General features: G+C 42.4%; 1 protein-coding gene and 1 long non-coding RNA gene across 3 annotated transcripts in view; one reads left to right on the top strand and one right to left on the bottom strand.

Annotated features, from left to right (window-relative positions):
• Positions 1-26,493, bottom strand: part of LOC140678815 (uncharacterized) — a 159,393-nt gene that overhangs the window by 22,556 nt on the left and 110,344 nt on the right. The window lies entirely within an intron of this gene.
• Positions 899-13,107, top strand: cyp26b1 (cytochrome P450, family 26, subfamily b, polypeptide 1). The gene is made up of 7 exons (XM_061960579.2): positions 899-1,289; positions 8,748-8,972; positions 10,304-10,422; positions 10,499-10,655; positions 10,730-10,885; positions 11,420-11,704; positions 11,774-13,107. Exons 1-7 carry the CDS (start codon positions 1,089-1,091, stop codon positions 12,164-12,166), a joined length of 1,536 nt encoding a protein of 511 aa, XP_061816563.1. The 5' UTR covers positions 899-1,088; the 3' UTR covers positions 12,167-13,107.

Raw genomic sequence — 26,493 nt, 5'->3', positions numbered from 1 at the left:
GGTCAGAGGTTACAGAAACAACTGTGGGACCGCTTTTATTTTGGCGGCGCGGTAATCACACGTGCGCCTATCACTTCTTGTGTGCACTACGCACGTTTACTTCCTGCAAGCCGCCAACGGCCAATCAAAACACCTCTGCTGTAAAAGGTTGTCACAGGGTCACGAGAAATTGAAAACATGGTTGCACACACACACACACACACACACACACACACACACACACACACACACACACTAGAGGAGTGTGTTTAAGTAATGTCTTAAGAGCTTAACTGGACATAAGTGGGGAATGTAAAGATAAGACGTCTTTACACACACACACACACACACACACACACACACACACACACACACACACACACACACACACACACACACACACAGAGAGAGAGAAAGAGAGCTAATTAAACTAAATTCCACACAAATACAAAGAGGTAAAAACCTAGAGTGACAGCTTTGGAACGTGCAATGCAGTATTGTTCCACTAGACGGCGACATTTAGCCGCTGCCCAATAAGCGCAGGGGCAGGTCTGAGAGTTTGCGCGCGCGTGAAACACCTGTGCACACGCAGGGTCACGACCCCCAGTCTGGCCGCCGCTACGTAACACACAACGAGCGCAAAGACATTAAACGTGTTGGTCTTCAAGACGGAGAAGAAAACGATGAGGGGAGTTTGCCCTCCGTGGTTCCACGCACTTCCGGTGCGCAGGTGACTAGTTCAAGTGAGTGGGGTGGGTGGGGCGTGAGGGGGTCGTCCGGGAGCAGAAGGAGGTGGAGCAGAGGGGCGGGGAGTTTTTTTTTTTTTTTTTTTTTTTTTTTAAGGGGGGGGGGGGACCTTGGCCGCTGCCTCCTCGCTATATAAACACTCATTTGACTGGCGCACACACGCACAGTTCACACACACACACACACGTACACACACACGCGCGCGCGCGCTGCCTCTCTCAGCATCCTCACCTTCTCCTTCTTCTTCTTGGCCCACCTGGAGGCAGTGGGCGTCCACGGGAGACAAGAGCATGAGGTGGTCCATGTGTTAGAAGCCCCGCGCGTGCCCTCCCCCCCCCGTCCCAGGAGAAGCGTCCACCAGCATGTTCGTCAGCTTCGACGCGCTGTCGGCGTTGGCCACGCTGGCCGCGTGCGTGCTGTGCGTGGCGCTGCTGCTCGCCGTGTGTCAGCAGCTGTGGCAGCTCCGATGGACGTCCACGCGGGACAAGAAGTGCAAGCTGCCCATGCCCAAAGGCTCCATGGGCTTCCCCTTCATCGGAGAGACGTGCCACTGGCTCGTGCAGGTAAGACTTCATTGATTTGATTGACAGGCCGCTGGAGGCGGAGGATGCTCTCATTAAAAAAAAAAAAAAAGGAAAGAAAAACGCGCTTAGAAGATGCAATTATTCAAATACTCTCAGCAAATTTAGAAAAGTCATTTTTACTCAACCCTGTAGAAGGTTTTTTTTCTTGATTGAAAACGACACATTCCGGAATTAGACGATGAAAAAAAATCGCAGCTTTTGCTTACATGTGAAGGAAAACTTTTCAGTCAAAATTTGCCAAAGGTAGGATATGAATAATTTTGTGCTAGATTCTGTGACGTATTTATGCGAAGTACATGAAACAGTATATGCGTGATGTATAAAAATTCTCCCTTAAATCTGTTATAAACGAAATATTAAATTGTACATTGCAGAAATAAATACATTGGCTACACGCTTCGTTTTAATTTAAAGCATTCATATTCATTAATTTTTGTACAATTTAATCTGAAAAATTGTTAAATGTATCTAGTATCCATTCATCTTTCAAATATATGAGTGTATAATGGATGCACACGACAGACTTTAGGGCCACCCTCTACATTACACTAATACCAACTGACACACTACATCAATGACATATCATTCTTATACATCTATGACATACACTTATGCTACACACAATTTAGTTATACAGTCACAGCAAATTACTGGCTAACAATTGCATCACTTTCACAACATATTTCACTGTGAAATTAGTTAATTGCTGTTAAATATAAGCGTGTCGTAATTTTTATTTTGTTGCAATGTTACAGTGAACTTTGATTCCGGTATTTTACTGTTATATTTACATTGTATATATGACATATGAATGACATATGTATGACAGAGTATCAATATAGATATATATATATATATATATATATATATATATATATATATCATACAGTATACAGTACATGAGGCAGTCAGTTTACTGCATGCCTTCATTTAGTCAGATGCTGACACCTGCTAAAAGTTTGGATTGCTCCACATGATGTGCATGTCCTTGTCCAGCGTGCATGAGGAGCATTAACGGAGCGCTGATTGTGCAAACGTGTCATTGAATGCATCGCTGGAATTTTCTGTTGTCTTCGGTCCACACTAAACACTTTTTCCTAGTCCTCATCATCAACGTTTTAGAAAACACCTCAACGTTCATGTAGTCCACGCACACTCACAGGCGCGTGCACACATTGTGTTTATTTTGATGGAAAGGCCTAAAACGTTCCAAAGAACGTGTCCTTCAGTTGGCGTCTGTAAACTGAGGCTCCTCCCCCAGATAGAAAGCCATTGATGATGGTGGGCGGAGTCAGGCATTGGATCAATCCTGTCAATCAATCATAGTTGCTCCTACTGTCAGTAAGCTGTGAGATAGTAAGAAGCTGCCGATGCGTTCAAGGCCTGTAGGAATGTGGTGCGTGAGTAGAAGGTGAAGCCCAGAGACGAAAATACAGGAAGTAGAAGCTTCTATGGACTACAGCAGAACTTCTTGCTTTAGTGGCTCACACAGAGCCAGGATTGTGTGGCGGGTGGCTTCATCTATACAAGGTTCCATCATGCGGTCCGGCCCGCATAGCTGTGGTCACACACACGCACACGCACACGCACACGCACACACACACACACACACACACACACACACACACACACACACACACACACACACACACACACACACATAGCCTACGTCTTTTCAGCGCGGGATTCTAGGGACGTGTACTCGTCCTTTACGTCTTCTGTTTTGCTTTGATCCAGATGTTGGAAGTATGATACATTTTCACAACAAAACCTAGAAAGATTAAGAACTACTTTATGTGGCGGAGGAACGTCTGTGCTGCAGTGTGTGTGTGTGTGTGTGTGTGTGGGGGGGGGGGGTGAGGGGTATTAGTGGGGGTCCCGGGGTGAGCGCTTAGAGAGTTTTGAACAAGCATAATCTCCTTTTCTAAAATGTCCTCAGGTCAGGGGCCAGAACTCCCTCTCTCTCCTCTGCCTCCCTCGCTCGCCCTCGCCTCATTCTACTGCTCTTCTTCCTCTCAAGCGTCTCGACCTCCTTCCTTCATCTTCTTACAAAGCAGCGCCCGAAACTCTTTACTTCTTTTCTTTCTTTGCTCCTTTATTTCTTTACTTATTTTCTTTCTTTGCTTTCTCTTCCTCTAATTCTTTTCATTACTCACTTTCTTTACTCCTTGTCCTTCATTTCCTTAACTTTTCTTCCTTATTCCTTTTTTTTTTACTCCTTTTTTGTTACTTTACTTCCTTTACTCCTTTTTTTAGTACTTTTTTTACGCCTTTGTGTTACTTTAGTTCATTTACTCCTTTTTTGTTACTTTTTTACGCCTTTGTGTTACTTTACTTCCTTTACTCCTTTTTTGTTACTTTCTTTTACTTGTTTTTGTTACTTTACTTCTTTTTTGTTACTTTACTTTGTTTTTGTTACTTTACTTCCTTTACTCCTTTTTTGTTACTTTCTTTTACTTGTTTTTGTTACTTTACTTCCTTTACTTCTTTTTTGTTACTTTACCTTCTTACTCCTTTTTTGTTACTCTACTTCCTTTACTTCTTTTTTGTTACTTTACTTTTTTTTTTACTCCTTTTTTGTTACTTTACTTTCTTTTACTCCTTTTTTGTTACTTTACTTTCTTTTACTCCTTTTTGTTACTTCACTTCTTTTCCTTCTTTTTTGTTAGTTTACTTTCTTTTACTCCTTTTTTGTTAGTTTACTTTCTTTTACTTGTTTTTGTTACCTTACTTTCTTAGTCCTTTTTTGTTACTTTACTTTCTTTACTCATTTTTTGTTACTTTAATTTCTTTTACTCCTTTTGTTACTATCTTTTACTCATTTCTTGTTACTTTACTTCCTTTACTCCTTTTTTGTTACCTACTTTCTTTATTCATTTTTTGTTACGTTACTTTCTTTATTCCTTTTTTACTACTTCTTTTACTTTTTTTTTACTTTACTTATGCTCTTTATTAGTTACTTTACTTTTTTGTGACGTCCCTTTACTCCCTTAAATCTTTTTGTAACTTTACTATTCTTTTTCCTTTCCGTTTTTTTTTTATTTTTTTTTTACTTCATTTTACTCCCTTAGTCTTATTTTGTTACTTTACTGCTTTTTTGTTTCTTTCCTTTCCTCCTTTTGCGTTACTTTCATTTACTTCCTCACTTCTTTTCTGTGCTCATTTTCTTCCTTTTTTTAACTTCTTTCACTTTACTTCCTTACTCATTTGCTTTCATTTCTTTACTCCTTTTCTCTATTCTGTCCCTTTACTTCCTTAATTCTTGTATTTCCTCCTTTTGTTTCCTTCTTTTCTCCCCCTTTCCTTCTTTGCTTCCTCTCTCTGTTCCTCTGATGTCACGCCGTGACCGCAAGGCGACGCGGGTCATTGTCGGGTCCAGGCCTTGTCTCAGCATTCAAGTACAAGCACACACACGTGCACACACACACACACACACGTGCACACACATACACACACACGCACAAACACACCCACACAAACACACACAGGTTCCCTGGCATCTCTGGCATCGTCTGAATGATTGACAGCTCAAAAGAGGCAAGGAATTCCCTAGCAGCCTTTGGCCTCCTTCTCTCCTTTCCTTCACCTCTTCCTCCTCGCTCTCAGTTTTCATTTTGAACTTTTATTTCACGCTTTTGCACCTCGTGCTTGCCTCTCGTGCGCATCGTTTTGCACGCGGAAGCTGAGCGGCTGCCGCATTGTCTGGCGACACCTGCTGCCTTTATGCCGGCCAAAGAAGTCATTAGTTAACAAGTTTTTCAGTTGATCATTTTGTCGTTGAGTCAGTCAGTCAGTTCACTAGTTGGCTGGTCGGTATGTTTATATGCTAACCAATTATTTAAGAAAAAGCTTTTATCCGTCGTCCTGTCAGTCAATTAGCGAGTTTATCAGTTGGTTGGTTAATCGGTCGGTCAATATGTCAGTTATTTAGTTAGCAATTGTTTGGGTCGGTCGGTCAGTCAGTAGGCGTATGTGTTAGTCTTAAAGGTTTGTCCACATTTTCTGCTACTGTCACCCCTCCTGCACAGAAACACACACCTGCAAAGCATCACCATGATATGTCGACACACACACGCACATGTAAGTCAACATAATGAGCTGTGTTTTTTTTGTCAGGTGCTAATAAAAGAGTCATTTGTTGGACATTTCCACGAGGCTACAAAGGAGACATTTATAAGGGAGAGCGCAGGTTCGCCCCCGGGCCAACGCCAACAGAACACGGCAGTATTTTTAGCGCCACACGGACACTGGGCGTATGCACGGACACTAGAGAGATGTTCTATATGATCGACAAATGATTACTGCTGACGTGCACAGAAAAGATGTCAGTTGCCCACACGCCGCCGTCGTTAAGAGACATGCGGACATGGCCGCTGCGACCTCGCCGCTATAATTTGACTGTGTGTGAGTGTGTGTATGTGGTTCTGTTCTCTTGCAAGAGAAGTGTGGCGTCATTACATCACAACTTTTCCATGCTTGCTGTGTTCATATTGGCAGATTTGGGATAGAAGAAGGGGAGTCCACTTCTCACCTTTTAGGCTAAATGTCATCCAGACCACACACGCACGCACGCACGCATGCACGCACGCACGCACGCACGCACGCACGCACGCACGCACACGCACACGCACACGCACCCGCACACACACACACACACACACACACGTGTAAGGAACAAGACATGAGAACATTTCGAATCCTGCCGAAATAACATGTATGAAAAATAAAAATAGAAGTAGAAAATTCATAGTACACACACACACACACACACACACACACACATACACCAATCTGATGTTGTATCTTGGAGCGTGAAAGGGAGCCTTGTCTGGCTGCCCGAGGAACTCCCTGCCACTGTGTGTGTGTGTGTGTGTGTGTGTGTGTGTGTGTGTGTGTGTGTGTGTTTGTGTGTGTGTGTGTGTGTGTGTGTATAGTCAGACATACTAAAGCACTCTACATCCATGTGGCAGCAAAATGTAGCTTGGAAAACAACACACTCAGACACACACACACACACACACACACCCTGAGGATTCCAGAGGCCAGTCAGCAACCTGTGTGTGTGTGTGTGTGTGTGTGTGTGTGTGTGTGTGTGTGTGTGTGTGTGTGTGTGTGTGTGTGTGTGTGTGTGTGTGTGTGGTAAAAAAAAAGGAAGTGTACAGGAGCTGTGAAAAGACTTGAGCTCACTAGTTTGAAGGCAGCGAGAACTTCTTAAAAAAGTGCAAACATGGCGAAAGAATGCATACACTTTCTCTCACGTCTCAGTGGCGACTGTCACTTTCACGAGTGTGCTACTGCCCAAGAAAAAACGTCAACAACTCGTCAAGGCGAAGATGCGAGACAGGTTAGCAACGTGGCGGAGGCCAATGCTAACTGTTAGCAGCGTGCAGCTGTGCTCAATTTGAAGCAGCCATGTTGCTTGAAACACATCTCCCTCTCAAATTGAATAATTCTGTCAGTGCACTTCAGTGAGTATACTGTGTGCACTGCATGGTACTTAGTTTCTAAGTGTGTGGATTTTCACAGAGTAGTGCTGTCCCAAATCCATTACAGTCATTTTACACTTACTGGAATGACAATATTTACCTTTTTCTTAGTTATGTCACCAAGATGGCGGCGATAGGGGATGGAACGTGTCTCACTGGACATTATGAGCGTTCTGAGTAGACAGTATACTGTATCTTCAGGCATACGAAATGTCAGCGAAAACACGGAAATCTGCGTTTTAAACATTAATTTCTGCGTCAAAATATCACTTCTGCGTTTTTTTCATGAAATATAAAAAAAATAGCAGCCATACAAAATTAGTTTAACGCTCACCTTAGCCGCAGGTACTAACTGTTCCTCTTCCCTAAACGCAGCCTCAAATTGCAGGACACAGAGACTATCAGGAACGATCATCTAGCTAGCTTGCCGGTCGTCGCCTGCGTTCGCTCTCCGAGCAACAATGTTGACGGCTTTGTACTTTGCTGCTAATCTTACTAGGATGATTACAATCAGAACGCTGTTAGTTCCGAACAGGTTGTAGTTCTAGAGCATTTATTAGTAGCCAGCAAGAATGTATATTTTTGAAGTGACAGATGTAAACAAAGGTCACAACAGCAGAAATATAGCTGAGTCATACTAAAGACTATAAAAATGGGATCCATTATCTCCCTGCTTGAGACTCAGCATCAAGGGTTGGTTAATTCACCAAAATGATTCCCGGGCGCAGCCAACGCTGCTGCTCACTGCTCCCCTCACCTCCCAGGGGGTGATCAACGGTGATGGGTCATTGCTACAACTATTTCGAAAACCACCAACTCGGCGAGTCTAATTAAAAGAAAGCAAAACCTAAAAGATTTAAGCTTTTATCAAAGGCAGCCATCATAAATGAATATTTCAGCACATACACAATGTTGACATCTATAGTTATATTTTGATAAAGATGAGGAAAAACACGCTACTCGTAAACGGTGCGTGCAACAACAACAAACATGGCAGTAGACGCCAAGTTAAATCATGAAATGCAACTTTACCCGAGCAAATATGATGCTTAATTTACCCGGGAGTCTTGATATCAATTTACTTGACCCAGTCACACACAAAGAATTGTAGACCTGCATACTTTTCCAAGTTTTAATCTGTTTTGTCGTGTAGAATGACGTCTTGAGCATCAGACATTTCGACATGTCTGGGCACGCGACCGACGGATAATCCTTGATATCACTCGACAAATCTTTTTTTGATTAAATGGAAATGTAATCTTGATTTTCGAAATTTTCTTTCGGGGCTTGCATGGCAGCATTCCGTGCTGATAGAAATGTTCTTCTTTTTTTGTCAGTTTTTCTCAAAGGGTGCTCATATGCCTGATCTTACACTGCACACTTCAGCTCTCAAAAGACTAAGCACACTAGTGCACTAATTGAGAGACAGTCCATATGCTTGTCTCTGATAGGCTGCCTCCAGCTCGTCTGGAGTGTCACACTTTCTCTCTCTCTCACACACACACACACACACACACACACACACACACACACACACACACAAACACACACACACACACACACACACACACACACACACACACACACACACACACACAGTCCCAGTAGCATGTGTGTGTGTTGACACCAGGGTCAAACCAGTTAGTGTTGTCACGGCGATTCACAGTCGGGCCTCTCCATGTTTGTTTACTTTGCACGTTTTTGTGAATTTTATGAATTTACTGCCAGTGTGTGTATGTGTCACCACACATATGTGTGTGAATAACATGCTTGTGTGTAACACGGTAAGCACAGACACACACACGGGCCATTTACAGTGACCGCGCCTGCTCAGAGGTCAGCTGACTGACGGGAGCGGCTCCAGCTCGGCTCCTGAGAGGCAGAACCACAAAAGGTGTCCATTGTGGTCTGGCGAAGGCTCCAAACTGATCCAGTTGGCTGCTCCCTACAGGGTTCAGGCTTCCACGCCTCCAGGAGGCAGAAGTACGGAAACGTGTTCAAGACCCACCTGCTGGGCCGCCCGCTGATCCGGGTGACGGGCGCAGAGAACGTGCGCAAGGTTCTGATGGGCGAGCACACGCTGGTGACGGTGGACTGGCCGCAGAGCACCGCCGCCCTGCTGGGACCCAACTCGCTCGCCAACAGCATCGGCGACATCCACCGCAAGAGGAGGAAGGTCAGTTTCGGGGCTGTCATCTTGTGTCAAAAGAATTAGTGATGAGCTGTTTCTTTTCTGTTGCACTTAATTCCTGCCCGACACCGCCCATTATCTCACTTTCCTCCGCCTTTTCCTCGCCAGGACCATTTCAGGTAATCAGCCACTTACCGCCATTATCCCCTCGTCCCCAGGGCGCATTCTTTCCTCACACACAATCCGCCGCGTTTCCTGTAAGTCAGCCTTTCACTTTGTCCCTTTGGCTTCTCCAGGAGGTGGGCGGGGTCAGCTGCCCGGGGACGGCGAGAGGTTGGTTGGGTCTAATCTGGGCTCTGATCCCCTCGCGGCTCCCTGGAGACCCCTGCACTAACCTCATGTAATGACCCCTGATTAGGAAGGCACAAAGAGGGGCTTTCTGTGCTGCCCCCCCCTCCACACACACACACACATCCCCCACCTCCCACCCTACGCACACACACACACCTGAACATGTGGACGGAGGTGGCTGAATTGGAGACGAGGACAAAGTAAGACGTGACAGACAGGAAAGAGAACTCCACTGATGAAGAGCTATACGCTTTCAGTAAATAAGGCTGCTGCGTAAAAATATGCCAGTAGAGGGCGCTGCAACGCCCACTCTGTTTCCCAGCCACAGAACTACATGCTTTTATTGTGAAAGGAGGGCTAAAGCATAATGGTACTTAAATAGCCACACTTGAACGTACATGAACATGGCTGTTCCACAAGTTCGGCTGAAGGAGGCGGGGCTTGGCGCGAGCGAGAGAGTTGGGAGGAGGGGGTGGAAGAAGAATAAAGGAGTCTTTACATGTCTGAGGAACCAGCGGCTCCCATAATTTAACACATATGGACGTTATTAGGACCACTGTGTTTGTGTGTGTGCGCCGTAGGCTACACAAAGACAGTCACGTTTTTGTGGTGCAGCACAATGACTGCCGAACAATTCCCTATCCAAGAGCGACACGGCTAAAAGACACCTATTGCCAGTGTGTGTGTGTGTGGGTGTAAGCTGAACATCTCCACCATGGAGCACCTCAGCGAGGCGTGTCACCTTCCTCAAATGACGACAGAATGTGGCCAAAACCACGGCAACAAAAGCGGTGACATGCAGACGCTGGCTTTGAGGTCAAAGCGTGTGCGTAATCCCCCGCAGTCGGGCTGTCGAGCAGCTCGTGTAAGACGATCCGTGAGCGGCGGCGGGGCCCTCGGAGGAGACGCAGCATCGCTAATGTTTCGGAACCCTCTGGAACTATTAGCATGCTGCTAATGCTACTGTTGAAATGAAAGCATAAGGAAGACTGATTGACACTTCATGTGTGTCCTGGTGCACGCAGGTGTTCGCCAAAGTCTTCAGCCACGAGGCCTTGGAGTCGTACCTGCCCAAAATCCAGCAGGTGATCCAGGAGAGCCTGCGAGTGTGGAGCTCCAACCCCGAGCCCATAAACGTGTACAGGTAAGAAGATCCACGCCAGGCCTCACTTTTACCCGAGTTTCTCCTAAGTGGCAATGCTTGTGTGGCGTTCCTGCAGGGAGAGCCAGAGGTTGTCCTTCACTATGGCGGTGAGGGTGCTGCTGGGCTTCAGGGTGTCCGAGGAGGAGATGAAGCACCTTTTCTCCACCTTCCAGGACTTTGTCAACAACCTCTTCAGCCTACCCATAGACGTGCCCTTCAGTGGGTACAGGAAGGTATCTGAGTGCGCGGCGGCGTCACAAAAGCGTGCACACGGAGACTGAGGGACACTTTTTTTTTGGGTGCACAGGGTCTGCGAGCGCGCGACACACTGCAGAAGAGCATCGAGAAAGCCATCAGGGAGAAGCCGCTCTGCACGCATGGCAAAGACTACAGCGACGCCCTGGACGTCCTCATGGAGAGCGCCAAGGAGAATGGCGCCGAGCTGACCATGCAAGAACTCAAGGTCACACAGAAAGTCCACACACGCTTGTCCTTTCACTCATCAATCATCCGGCATGAGACACACACACACACACACACACACACACACACACACACACACACACACACACACACACACACACACACACGCTGTGGTGTACGGCACACCCTCTGTTTACGTATTTAAGTCATTCTGTGGAAACTCAACTCTGTCTCTCCATGTGGTTTCTGGGTTAAGTCCAGGGCCAAAAATAAGTCAACACTCCCCCTGCGAGGGGTCTGAAAGAGGCCTCCTGTACACACACACACACACACACACACACACACACACACACGCACACGCACACGCACACGCACACGCACACGCACACACACACAGTGAACTGGGGAGGCCCTGTTGCAGAGCACGCATATGTAACACACACACACACACACACACACACACACACACACACACACACACATTCCTTTTTTTCCCGCCAAGCAGCGACGTTAGCATGTTAGCATTACTTCCCAAGCTGTTTTAGTGACCTAACAGCCCCCCCCCCCCCCACAGGAGTCCACCATTGAGCTGATCTTCGCCGCATTCGCCACCACGGCCAGCGCCAGCACCTCTCTCATCATGCAGCTGCTGCGCCACCCGCCCGTGCTGGAGCGACTTCGGGAGGAGCTGAGGGCGCGGGGCTTCCTTCACAATGGCTGTCTGTGCCCCGAGGGGGAGCTTCGTCTGGATACCATCGTCAGCCTAAAGTACCTGGACTGTGTCATCAAAGAGGTGCTCAGGCTCTTCACGCCCGTGTCGGGGGCCTACCGCACTGCCATGCAGACGTTTGAGCTGGACGTAAGTGAGCCAGACAAGATGGCGATGGCGTCTGTAAAGTCGATGCGAATAATTTTTTTTGGCCTCCAGGGGGTGCAGATTCCAAAGGGCTGGAGCGTGATGTACAGCATTCGCGATACCCACGACACTTCGTCCGTCTTTAAGGACGTGGACGCCTTCGATCCCGACCGCTTCAGCCAGGAGCGCGGCGAAGACAAGGAGGGGCGCTTCCACTACCTGCCGTTCGGCGGCGGCGTGCGCTCCTGCCTGGGGAAGCAGCTGGCCACCCTCTTCCTGCGCATTCTGGCCATCGAGCTGGCGAGCACCAGCCGCTTTGAGCTGGCCACGCGGCACTTCCCCCGCGTGGTCACCGTACCCGTGATGCACCCGGTAGACGGGCTGAAGGTTAAGTTCTACGGCCTGGACTCCAACCAGAACGAGATCATGGCCAAGTCGGAGGAGCTGCTGGGCGCCACCGTGTGAAAGATGACGGCGAGCTCGCCCCTGATGGAGAAGAGCGAGGAGGAACGCGAGGACGAGACATTTTCTTCTCTTCTCTCTTTGACACAAAAAAGGCGGAAGGAGTCTTAATTCGCTTCCTCTTCCAGCTGGTTGACTTTCCTCGAAGAAAGGAAGAAGCTGCCAAAAAAGTTCTGCTCTAATCTGTCTTCTTCTCCAAGTAAACACTATGAAAATCATTGGAGCTTCTGGAAAAGCTGAGATGGATCAAACAGGGTACAGGAGGACAAAAACTTCTAATTGGGGTCCAATTAAGTGTTTGACGTCCCAAATAGTCAAATGTCTTGTTGTTCAATGACTGTAGTGGATTTCTTGTTCCTGATTGGCTGAACACAACCATGAAGCTCACGGCTAACAGCTAGCATCACAAACACTAACACACAAACAACAAAGCAGATTCCTTTGAATGTGGGCGGAGCTTAAACAAACTCCAACCAAACCAAAGCCTCAGAGGGACGGACCAATGAGGTTTGAGGGTCTCCACACCACTGAGTTGTTCATGTCGCTGCTTTCTTTCTTGTTTCTATATACGAAATAATGTACACCACCTTTAAAATCAAATAGTCATCAGCCCAGTCAGCGTGTACATATATATATATAAATATAAATTTAAGAAATAAATTTAAGACCTGCATCTTGTAAAAAGCAAAAGAAGCGTTATTTGTATTAGCAAGGAAAATTATCTACTACTAACCTAATATTAATATTATTATTCTTGTTTTTAGCTTGAAAGAAAATACTGCAATGGTGTAGAATGTTCATTGTTAAAAGTGCTGGCTGATGAAAAACACAAATAGAAAACAAAGCACTTGGAGATTGGAATATTTTAGAAGTACATTCCTTCACTTGTACATATTTGTAATTTTTGTAACCTTGTTCAATGTACTCCTGTAATAAAACATGAAAACAAAAACATCTCAACTTTCCACTCCAACGTCAAGCTCAAATCTTGTTGGTCAAAGTTGGCTGTCTAACACCAAACTAACACACACGCACACACACACACACGCACGCGCGCGCGCGCGCGCGCACGCACGCACGCACGCACGCACGCACGCACGCACGCACGCACACACACACACACACACACACACACACACACACACACACACACACACACACACACACACACACACACACACACACACTCAACATTGCACACGAGGCTTGTGCAAAAGTCAGAATTGAACTAACAAAGATTTTATCTTAAACACTAAAAAAAAGAAAACACCTAAATCAAACACAAATTCCCTTTATATCTATTTTAAGTACTTGGTAAAAATAAAGGATTGTGGGAAAAGAATAAATAAATAATAAATACATAGACAAATGAGTAAGTAAACAATTATTAAATGCATACATTACAATAATACGTTCTCATGAATAAATAGTTAAGTATGTATTGGTTTACATTATGAGATGAATAAGATTATTTTACAAATATTTATTTATATTTATATAATGAAACAAAGTAGGAATTAGAGAAGGGATTTATGGCTCTTTGAAGGGAAACGGATCTTAAGGAACTGTTCTTTTCAAGGAGCCGTTCAAAAGACTGGTTCGTTATTTGTAATTTTAAAATGCTTTTTTTTTATTAACAAGAAAAAAATCGTTATCACAGTCCGTTTGGGTTTGTTTTATTGTTTTTATTGTCAAGGAAAACAATCAACATTATAGTATTTAACTGTATTTTTATTATCAAGAAAAACGTTATTACAGTATTTCCTGCTACAAATATTAGTCTCACCAACAATTCATGTCTGCAGTTGTTTTTATGCTGTGAAATTCATATTTTTCCCTGTTGTTCAGCAATGTTTCCATATCAAGATTCAGTATATGCTGTTGAATCTACAAGAGATTTATTCATCTACCATAGTTTATTAATACTATTAAGCATATTTTCTTGAAAGCACTTGGCTTTCCTGCACAACAACAACTAAGCTTTTAGTTACTGTTATGAAAATCGAGAACGAAAATACAGTGGATTGGACCAACAATCACAATATGTATTACTAGGACTTAACCAGATGTTAGTTTATTTGCACAAGCAGGTCTTCGTAGTTATATTTAGGCATAGCAGCCACAAAAGAACACAAACTAATGCAATCTCTTGTCCTTTTCTTTATGTTTAGTTCTGCTCTCAAACACTCCTAATATAGTAGAGAATAATCTCGACTGCATCACAGAAAGTTTCTCAAACAAATCAAATGCTCAAACGAACATTTTACAAAGTGATCGCTGCAGACACGAGCATGGTCCCAATGTATTCCACAAGATGATGAAAGTGATATTTTCAAGAGTCATTCCCTTCGACACACTTTATTTTTTTCCCTGACTCTATTAACTTCTAGACTGTATTAAAGCTCTTCCTTATCCCTCTATTTAAACAATTGTAACACTCAAGAACAGAACAGCAATCTGGCATTTTCTGCTCAAACTTTACACTCACTCACTTGTTTTAATATTTCGCTCAAGCTGGTTGACCATCATGTGAATTAAGCCGCGGAGACGAAAAACGGACGTGACGTCATATGCCACCCAGAAATACACCTAAATTAGATTTGCATTTCTACTTCAATTCAAATTCATAGAATTGTATTAAGATTGAGAAATTCTTGAACGTGACAAATTCTTCCTCTTAATTGTTTGAGTAATTTATCTGAATTGCAATGAAAGGAATTCTACTTCTTGTAGTTTAAATTTGAATTTTAATTATTCAAATTATTGGAAATGTTGTACAAGCCTGCTGCACACAGACACATTAATACACACACACACACACACACAAACACATTTCACACACACTCAATGCATGCACACTGACACATTCACACTTATACACACACCCATATACAAACGCACACACTAACTCACATATCAACATACATTAGATCAAACACATTCACGCACGCACACTTACACACAATAACACACGCCAGACACACTTGTACACTAACACTGAAATTAACACACACATTAACACAAATGAAACACAAACTAACACACACGTTAACACGTTAAGTAACACACGTGCACACTAACAAACACATTAGCACACATGAAAAATACACACATTGAAGTCCACATGCGTGTGCACACAATAACATGGTCACACAAACACACACATTAAAACACTCACAATCTAATACACTCACTAATACACATTAACACACACACATACACGCACACAAACATACAACCACAACACACACATGCGCAATATCACTAACACGACCGTGCGCGCACACACAAAAAATTTGCACAGTAAACACACACACACACACACACACACACACACACACACACACACACACACACACACACACACACACACACACACACACACAGACTTCATAGCACACGCACACAAACACACTCACACAAATTAAAACACACTGACACACACACACAGGCCACATGACTTCACATGACATGTGACACCAGCTCACCTGAGATGCTGATGTATTGATTTTGTCTAAAGATGCTGACCTATGACCTAGAGAAGCCAGCTGGGGTTGATGACATCACTTCATTGAAGAGCACAAGATGAAGAGAAAGTGAAAACGTGAAAGGGGATCCTTGAGATCAATACACCAAAGTTAATGATTTGTGTTATTTGAAGTCTTTGTTGTCCTGCGTCTTCATGCAAAGGACCAACATTAAAGAGTTAATTAGAACATTGGTAGAAAAAAAAAGAACATTGGTACTGTGACAGACTTGGGTTCCATTCCTCCTCCTATCTCATTCGTGCTACAAACCTTCTACTTGTCTCATCACTTCCATTCACATCTTTTACTTTTATTTATTTCTAGTCTTCAAGTAATTCTAATTAACAAAAAATAGACCCCAAGGAGCCAAATAGTCCAATCAAAGACAACAAGAGTCTGTGTTTACAGAGTGTCACTGAACGCATCACACTGCTACTGTAAGTATAACGAAACAACAGTACGAAGTCGGATTAGCCGCTAAACTGCTGTTTAAAGACGACACCATTCCGACATTACTATTTAGTCGGGTTGAAGAGAACCAAAGTCAGCAAGCTCGAGGGGGCGGGGCATGAAGGGGTACATTTAAATGTAAAAATACAGCCTTCCCAAAACAAACTTGTTTTCCGGGCAAAGTCAGAAAGTAGATTAGAAATGTGATTGTGCAGCAAAAATGACACCAAAGCATACCCAATACATATTACCTCGACCACAAGGAAGTTTGTTAAATGTAGATTGGAATCATCATAAGTCCCTTTACAAAGAAGTCGTGCCAAAGTACAGAGGAGGCGGCGTTCATGGGGCTTTCCTCCCTCCCCTCATCCCCCTCATTGCGGTCGAGAGCCTTCAATAAAGATAAAAGTAATGTTAAATGTTAATTTGTCAATTTTCTTTGTCATTTATATGCATTTGTATTGTTTTCTGCGTGTAAGGCTAGAAATGATTGTCTTTAAAATGTGTTTTCTGTTAACATTTATAGCTGTCTGGATCGGAATAATTTGATTTACAGAGTTTCTTATGGGAAAATGATTTAAGTGTTCATAGGATTCCGTTTTCTATGACCAAGCACCTCTTTTCTCATAGACATATTTCTAACTGTGTCAGTTTGCATGTACTTTAAGACGTGCTAAATATACCCACAAAATAAAGCCCGAATAACAGTGATCAGCTTTGATAAATCACGTTACGCTTGCTGAATGATTATATTTGCATCTCCTCCTCCCAGTATTGTGTGCGTTCTGATGATCAGCATATGTTCTGCATATTCATGAAGACAAACACGTTAAATGGATTGCACTCCCTATTCGGCTCACAAAAGAGACGCAATCCTCTGTGCACAAGATTAGTGGATCAGCTTTGCCTGTGAGATCAAGTTTGCATTAGTACACGCAAACCTTTAGCGCAGTGGTGTCAAAACAAAGAACACCATGTTGTCTTTACAAAACAAAAGCACTTACAATTCCTCAGCAAAACAACTCAAGAAGTAGTGGAAATGGTTGACGCATCTAATAACGTCTTGATTTCTGTTGTCGACAGAATTAAAAATGCATATACGGTAAGTCGTCATATAATAAATACAATTTGAAGCTTTGTAGGTTTCTTACAAGATGTTACTGCCACTGGCAGCAAAATACCTACATGATATAAATTAAATTATATCTAAGTAAAACATTCAGAAATAAGTAATACAATCCACAACAACATGTCCTAATTAATGCAGCAATACAAAACATACAGAATCTGCAAAATGGTAAATGGGTTATACAGCGCTTTTCTACCTTTAGGGTAATCAAAGCGCTTGACACTATTTCCACATCCACCCATTCACACACTGATGGCGGGAGCTGCCACGCAAGGCCCTAACTACAACCCATCAGGAGCAAGGGTGAAGTGTCTTGCTCAAGGACACACCACGGACGTGACTAGGATGGCAGAAGCTGGGAATCGAACCAGGAACTGCTGGCATGGCCGCTCTACCCACCGAGCCACGCCGTCCCCAAAAAGCAAGTTTTGTAATGTTGATGCTAATAATTTTGAGGGTTTGTGAAAGCAACCTCGCTATTTGTAACCGTTATTTGTGCATGATGAGGAAATGCTGTGTTGTTGTTGTGGCCACTAGCTATTCTCGCCTTGTTAGCTATGTTATGAGGGCTGCTGCTTAATAAGTTTAAAAAGAGCATCAAACTAAACTATGCGTGCTTCCGTCGGGAGGCTACCGTATTTTTCAGACCATAGGGCGCACCGGATTATAAGGCGCATAGCCGATGATGGTCTATTTTCATACAAAAAGCGCACTGGATTATCAGGTGCATTAAAAGGGTCATATTATGATTTTGTTTTCTACTTTTAAAACTCTATATTGTGGTCTACATAACATGCAATGTGGTTCTTTAGTAGGGCTGATGTTTGATAAGAAATTATCGAGTTCGAGCCCATTATCGAATCCTCTTATCGAACCGATTCCTTATCGATTCTCTTATCGAATAAGAAAAAAGAATATGGAAAAAAAACACAATATTTTATTAAACTTTTATTTTATATGAAAAAAAAAAAAAAAAAAAAAAAAAAAATATTGACTGTTACCCCCTAAAAAAATAAAAAATTAAATATTGACTGTTGTTACCCAGTGGGATTTTTCAGAAAAACAAATATATACAGTAACACAAAAACAACCTGTCTCTGTGATCACTATAGGTGTATAAATAATAATATAGTGTTAAATAAAATCAGTCCCTTGGGCACAAAACTGAAAATAATACAGCTCTCCAAAAAGTGTACTTCTGCTGCTATTGGAACATACTAACTACACACACTATGACACTAAGAACACCACAGTCATCAATCAACAATTCTTCCCCCCTTACATGAGAGCGAAGCCTGGCAATAATTGCATATTGTCTGTTCTGCCCTCACTATACGTGTTGAGGTTATACAGCTTGGCAGACAGCTAACAAACAATCCAAAGCAGATTAATCCATTTAGGCTCTTTATTGTTGTTGATTTTGCTTTGTCTTTTCCTATCTTTACTTTTGTCTTGCACTGGACTGTTGTTGTTGTTTTTTTAACTGAAACACACACAATGACAAATGTATGAGCTATGTGATTCAATTAACATACTGAAATGTAATACACAATATGTAAATATTAGCTTCACACAAATATACAGTACTATCATCAAACAAGTACTTCTGAGTGTTGAAACTATTTCGATGGTGGAAATATACGACTGGCAGCCATTTTAAGTCCTCAAAACATCCATTGAAACAGTGCACAAAAATCGTTTTTCAATAAACATCTTAGTAGCAAACTTAACCACTTTCCACCTTAATATTGAGTTACATAAACAAGTTAAACAGTTTACTTACAGACTTATCTTTTCCAAGGCTTGTAAGAGCTAACACAACTTGTCTACTTCTCAATTGTCTCAACCCGGAAGTGCCCAAACTAATGACGCGTAGTATTTTCATATCGCCACAAGGTGTCAGTAAGAGTCTACAATCAAATGGGCATAACATTGCAGGTCCCACAGGGCATTTCATGTACGTGGGAACGGATTTGTTCCCAGGGATTTGAATAAAGAACCAACTCCTTTTTTTTACTATAGTGGCCTCGATAACGGGAACCGGTTCTCAAAAAGGGATTTGAGTCCATGGAATCAGTTCTTTTCTTATCGAACAACCGGGAGAACCGATTTCGAACATCATCCCTATTCTTTAGTCAAACTGTTGCATAGATTACCGTATTTTTCGGATTATAAATCGTAGTTATTTTCATAGTTTGGCCGGGGGTGCGATTTATAATCTGGAGCGATTTATGTGTGAAATTATTAACACATTACCGTAAAATATCAAATAATATTATTTATCTCATTCACGTAAGGGACTAGGCGTACATCAGCAATCGTCACACACACACGTCAACCAATAAAAATTTGGCGGGGGCAGGTAATGGCAGAAGTGCATTGTGAAAAAAAAGATGCTACCTGCTACTACTTCCGTACCTATGAAAATTTATCATTTCAACATTGGCGGTAACTTATAAAAACTGAGAAGGGCTGAACAAAAATGGCACCGAAAAGGAAATTATATAATGCAGGTTACAAGCTGGAAGTAGTGAAATATGCAGCAGAAAACAGCAATCGAGCAGCAAAAAGAAAGTTTGGAGTAAGCGAGAAACTTGTAAGGGACTGGCGAAAAATTTCCCCCAAAAATGCGACTTATACTCTAGTGCGATTTATATATGTTTTTTTTCCTTCTTTATTATGCATTTTCGGCCGGTGCGTTTTATACTCCGGAGCGACTTATAATCCGAAAAATACGATATGTTTTACAGACCATCTTCCATTCGCTTTCTGACCGTCTCTTCAGGATGCGCCGTTTTGTGGGCGGTCTTATATACGTGGCTCCACTTCGACAGCGTCTTCTCCCAGTCCTCTTTGTTATAGCGGTGTAGCGTGCAAGGACGGGACTGGAAGAAGTGTCAAAAGATGGAGCTAACTGTTTTAGTGACATTCAAACTTTACTCAAATCAATAACGGAGCAGCATCTCCTCCGTGGCTCACTAGTGCAACAACAAAGCCGGAAATGTGTCCCGTGAAAAACCGTCCAACCGGAACTCTTTAATAACTAAAGTTTCGTGGGTGAAATATGTAAACCCACTACACCGGTAGTTCTTAGCCTTTCCATAGCAAGTCTACGAACAGATATAAGTTAGAACTTTACGCTTCTTATATTAGAAATGGCAACAGCTGAGGATGAATGCCCCATAACAAGAAGATAGAAAAAAAGAAGGAGCTTATTGACCACGGCATCGGCACGGACTACAATGGCGGACTTGCGCACATCAGCAGGTGCCAGAAGGTAAGAAAAGTTGGTTTTGCACAATATTGCGAAACAAAACGTCAAATAATATGTCTGATAATAGCTGCCATTTTACGGTGTTTATACACACACTATAATAATACCGTATGTTGAAGAACAGCACATCTGACTACGGTAGCCGTATTGCTCCAACAATCCATCAAGCGGTGCGGCTTCTTAGCTTACCAAAGTTGTACTGAAACATTTTGACAGATTTTTCAATAAAACATCAACGCTTTGATGTTGCTTGTTGGCATCATCTTGCAGTCTACACGTATTTCTTATGTGTGACTGCCATCAATTGGTCACACTTATCATAACACCGTGGACCAAATAACATTTCTCAGAGGTCGGTAAGCACAACCATAATTATTTTGTACATTAGGCGCACTGGGTTATAAGGCGCAGTGTCGATTTTTGAGAAAATGAAAGGATTTTAAGTGCGCCTTATAGTCCGTAAAATACGGTACATAACTTACAAGACTTGTACAAAATAATTGCCAAGCACTTGTGGCAGGTTTCTACGACTACATTCATTCAGTATCAAAATAAATCACAGATTGCTTCTTCTTATTTTGGTCTGGTTACTACCATTTACATTACATTGGCACCAGTGTCATTATGGACACAGGTTTTGGCGCCCATCTCTACTTGCGAGAGAAGCAAGCGTATGAATTGGATTTTGTTTTTTGATCGCTCTAAAGAAACTGGAATACACTACGTTTGTCAAGATCTCTCATGACATTTATAATTAGTTTTTGGTATTTTGTTTTATATTCTGCCCAGCTCTCTTATTTTGTTCCATTTCTTTTTTGCCTCTATTTGTTTGTCAGAGCGCTCGCTCCCTCACCTATCCCTGATTGGCAATCAGGACACACCTGCCAATCAGGATGCTTCATATGCCAACTCTGTCTTCTGGACTGCTTTGTACCTCACTGCTACATAGCTTTCCCTATGCTTCCTATATCTATGTTGCCTTTTTGTGCACTTCCCTTCTCCACCATATTTTGCTAGCAAATGCTTTTTAACTGTACTTCGCCTGCCGTCTCTGCATTCTGGGGTAAAGACCAACACAACTGTGACTTGTTCCAAGCTCTGCTTCACCGTAACTACATTATTAGCATGTTCTGGCTCCATCATTTTCTGAATTTATTATACTCTAATAGATTTCATTCTGTTTTGTTTTTTTTCTGTATTTTCTATATTTTCTATGTTTCCAGCCACAGCTTGGAAAAAAGAATGGAATCAATCAAATTTGGATCAAAGCATTTCTGATTCTGGATCAAATTCTTTGCAAGACAGCACATTTGACAAAGCCAATGTAGAAGACATCAAATGGCACTTTCATGAAAGCTGCGATGACAAGCACTGATTCACTCTGAGTGTTGTATTATGTTGTTCATTGTGTAATGAGTGATGGGAAGAGCTCCATCAATTGTTTGCAAGTTGTGTTGTATGAGGGAAAAATCTGCTTTTGCTGCACATTTTTAAATATTTTGGCACAGTTAGAGCCTTTTGAAGGCAACCTATTATTTTGACTATGAGTGCCACTGTTTAGGCCTGCGTGTGAACTCTTTTGAAAATGTGAAGTTTGAGTTGCCTGCTGCATAAAGCAATAAAAACTGTAAATGACATGTATTCATTACGCCCACCAATGTAGTCCTGGGTTTGACTTTTGATTGAGGAGTCTTTGTATTTCATTTCTATGATGAATTCTGTTGGTTATCATTAAAAACCCACGAGGAATGATCGCATTACAGCCATTTTATAACTCTGCTACATTGTTGGTGTGCATAGAATCCTACCATGCTTGAGACAAGAGTTTCTTAGCCAATAAGCCACAGCCTAAAGGACCACGGTAAACTTTCAGTTTTGCACATGCGCATATGTTATCAACTTAAGACACCAGAGATATGACAATTATTTGTGCAAGATTCACTTTCAATACAGCTTCCCACCACTTGGTGGCAGTAATGTGTCAGTGAGTCGTTTAATAAGCTCTATTAAGCAGAAGAACATCCATCCATCCATTTTCTACCGCTTGTCCCTTTTGGGGTCGTGGGGGGTGCTGGAGCCTATCTCAGCTGCATTCGGGCGGAAGGCGGGGTACACCCTGGACAAGTCGCCACTTCATCGCAGGGCTAACACAGATAGACAGACAACATTCACACTCAAGTAATAAATAAATATGTAGAAATTGTCACTTGTAACACTGCTATTTTTAAACTAACTAATGAACTGCATCACAGTCTATTTTACTCAAGGACTCGTGATTCACTGCTGTTAGCACGACGAGCCTCGCCCATCAAGGTAAGTTGACTACACTGCCCTGGTTGTACCCAATGATGTCCACCGGTGGCAAATATTCATCAACAAATGCATTAATTGACTGTACTTTTGACATGTCTTTATTACGTGTGTGGATGTACTGTCAGCGTGGGAAGAGATGGGACCGCCCATGAAGAATGGCAAAAGAGATCATTGGAATTAGGCCATTTCTCTAAAGCAGAACAAAACACGATGTAGAAATACCTTGAACCGTAATGAAAATGGGATATTTTTCATCTCAGTATGTTTATCATGACTGACTTAATTATCTATTACAAGAACTGCTGTAATAATCGTTCACTGATGTAATTGTGTTACAAAAAGACGACAGTAAATGAAAATATGTATTTGCAAACGCTCTGAAATGGGGAAGGGGTAGGAAATAAATAAGCTTTGCTTATTCCGACTCCATTTCTGACATGTTGTAAAGACAAATTAAATGAAATTGTGTGATGTATTATACTGCAAATAGGGCTGGGCGATATGGCCTTTTTTTAATATCGCGATATTTTAAGGCCATATCGCGATACACGATATATATCTCGATATTTTGCCTTAGCCTTGAATGAACACTTGATGCATATAATCACAGCAGTATGAGGATTCTATGTGTCTACATTAAAACATTCTTCTTCATACTGCATTAATATATGCTACTTTTAAACTTTAATGCAGAGAAGGAAATCACAACTAAAAAAATCACTATTTTTTCATACGGTGTTGATCTGGAAATGTTTGCCTCGGCATTTTGATGGTGTGGGCGTGTGGCACCGAACGGAGATGTTGACATGCGGAGTAAGCACTCTTCATTCTCTAGCAGGTGACTTTTCAAATGATGCTACATGTTAGCAGTAATGCTACTTTTTATAGCAACGCTTTTGCCCCACACTTGACAAATTATGGTTGTCTGTTCGACATATTCCCACTTGAAGCCAAACCACTGCCAGACGATGGACCCCCTGCTGTTTTTTGGGGGAATTAATTATTCCTTAATTTGTTACCAGATTCGCACCTTCTAGCTCTCGTATTACCACTCGCACGGCTGCGCTAGCATCACAGCTAACGTTACCCATGCTGCTACCTCTTTGCTGCGCCAGGGCGTATACGTATGTGACGTATGAAGTGACAGTATGTGACGTGTGTAAGAAGGTGCACTTGTCTGTCTGTGAGAAGGAGACACAGGAAAGAGCGAGGAGAGACCGTAGTGTAATGCCAGCAGCTAAAAGCAACTGCGTGAGAACGTATACTCGAATATCACGATATAGTCATTTTCTATATCGCACAGAGACTAACCCGGGATATATCGCGTATATCGATATATCGCCCAGTCCTAACTGCAAGTGTGTTCATGTTCGAAATAAACTAAAAAAAGAAAGAAAAAGAAAGAAACAATTATGTGTCTAATAATATTACAAATGTATTTCTTACTAACTTGTAAACCATTCATTTAGACACATTTTTAAAAACATAACCACATGGCCCTGAACATTAAACTTTTTTTTTTTCAGGACAAAAAGGTTACAATTTTGGACTCTTCCAACACTGACCGTGCTATAGGTGTGAAGTGTACTGAAACACGATCCTACACTCTAATACAGGGGTCCCCAAACTTTTTGACCCGGGGGCCGCATTGGGTTAAAAAAATTTGGCCAGGGGTCGGGCTATATACAGTCGCCATCATAGGTTTACATACACTTGTAAAGAACATAATGTCGTGGCTGTCTTGAGTTTCCAACTCTTTCTACAACTTTTATTTTTTTGATTGGAGCACATACTTGTTGGTCACAAAAAACATTCATGAAGTGTGGTTCTTTTATGAATTTATTATGCTCTACTGAAAATGTGACCAAATCTGCTGGATCAAAATTATACATGCATCAATGTTAATATTTGGTTATATGTTCCTTGGCAAGTTTCACTGCAATAAGACGCTTTTGGTTTGACCACTCCTCTTGACAAAATTGGTGCTAAATGTGTTGGTTTTCTGACATGGACTTGTTTCTTCAGCATTGTCCACACCTTCTTACACACGGACTTTGGTAAGGCCATTCTGAAACCTTAATTGTAGCCTGATTTAGCCATTCCTTTACCACTTTTGACGTGTGTTTGGGGTCTTTGTCCTGTTGGAACACCCAACTGCGCCCAAGACCCAACCTCCGGGCTGATGATTTTAACTTGTCTTGAAGAATTTGGAGGTAATCCTCCTTTTTCATTGTCCCATTTAAAGCACCAGTTCCATTGGTAGCAAAACAGGCTCAGAGCATGATACTACCACCACCATGCTTGACTGTGTTCCTGGGATTAAAGGCCTCACCTTTTCTCCTCCAAACATATTGCTGGGTATTGTGGCCGAACAGCTAAATTTTTGTTTTATCTGACATCACTGACAAAGATAAGACATTCTGGAGGAAAGTTCTGTGGTCAGATGTCAGACACACACTCGGATCAATATACAGACACACAAATTATAACACACGCACGCAAATTGGATTACACACGCACAGATTGAGATACACGTTTGCAAATACTTTTGCTACAATAATACCTACAAAATGTTCTCATTAAAACAACAATAGTGAAAATCCAGTTGCAATAACACAAAAAAGCACTCCCACGATTAGATTTTTTGACTCGGCATCTGGCTCCAGCCACATGTCTGGACAAATTCAAAATGGCTGCAATGTCCTTGGCCATGTCTGGTTTCTTCACAAAAAAAAACATGTTGTGAAGCTACATTTCTAAGGCGGTACTGTGTAAAAATTACTTCATAATGACTTCCAAAGGATTCGCTTCACATGATTTTTGTGTTGTAAAGTGAAAAATTTAGGAGACATAATCAGCAGATTGATTGATTAGTAACCTAAAAGCAGACCAAGTTATTTACATTTTTTGTTTACTGTTCAATATTAAAATATTGTGAACAGTGTAGGGGGGGTATATTGTAGCGTCCCGGAAGAGTTAGTGCTGCAAGGGGTTCTGGGTATTTGTTGTGTTGTGTTTATGTTGTGCTACGGTGCGGATGTTTTCCCGAAATGTGTTTGTCATTCTTGTTTGGTGTGGGTTCACAGTGTGGCGCATATTTGTAACAGTGTTAAAGTTGTTTATACGGCCACCCGCAGTGTGACCTGTATGGCTGTTGACAAAGTGTACATGCATTCACTTGTGTGTGTGAAAAGCCATAGATATTATGTGATTGGGCCGGCACGCAAATGCAGTGCCTTTAAGGCACGCCCCCAATATTGTCACCTGGGTGCAAATCGGGAGCAACTCGGGAAAATGGTTGCCCCGGTAGATTTTCGGGAGGGGCACTGAAATTCGGGAGTCTCCTGGGAAAATCGCGAGGGTTGGCAAGTATGACTGGGAGACGCAACTGCTCTGTACTTCTCCCTATGTCCGTGTACCACTCCGTACAGCGGCGTTTTAAAAAGTCATAAATGTTGCTTTTTGAAACCGATACTGATCATTTCCGATATTACATTTTAAAGCATTTATCGGCCGATAATATCGGCAGTCCGATATTATCGGACATCTTTATGACATACCATATATTGTTTTTTTCTGAAGTCTTGAATATGTTATAGACTTGACCAGGAAAATTAGACATTTTTGAAAGCTTGTT

Source organism: Nerophis lumbriciformis, linkage group LG05, assembly GCF_033978685.3.
Source record: "Nerophis lumbriciformis linkage group LG05, RoL_Nlum_v2.1, whole genome shotgun sequence".
Taxonomy (NCBI): Eukaryota; Metazoa; Chordata; class Actinopteri; order Syngnathiformes; family Syngnathidae; genus Nerophis; species Nerophis lumbriciformis.
This window is presented reverse-complemented; position numbering and strand designations above follow the sequence as displayed.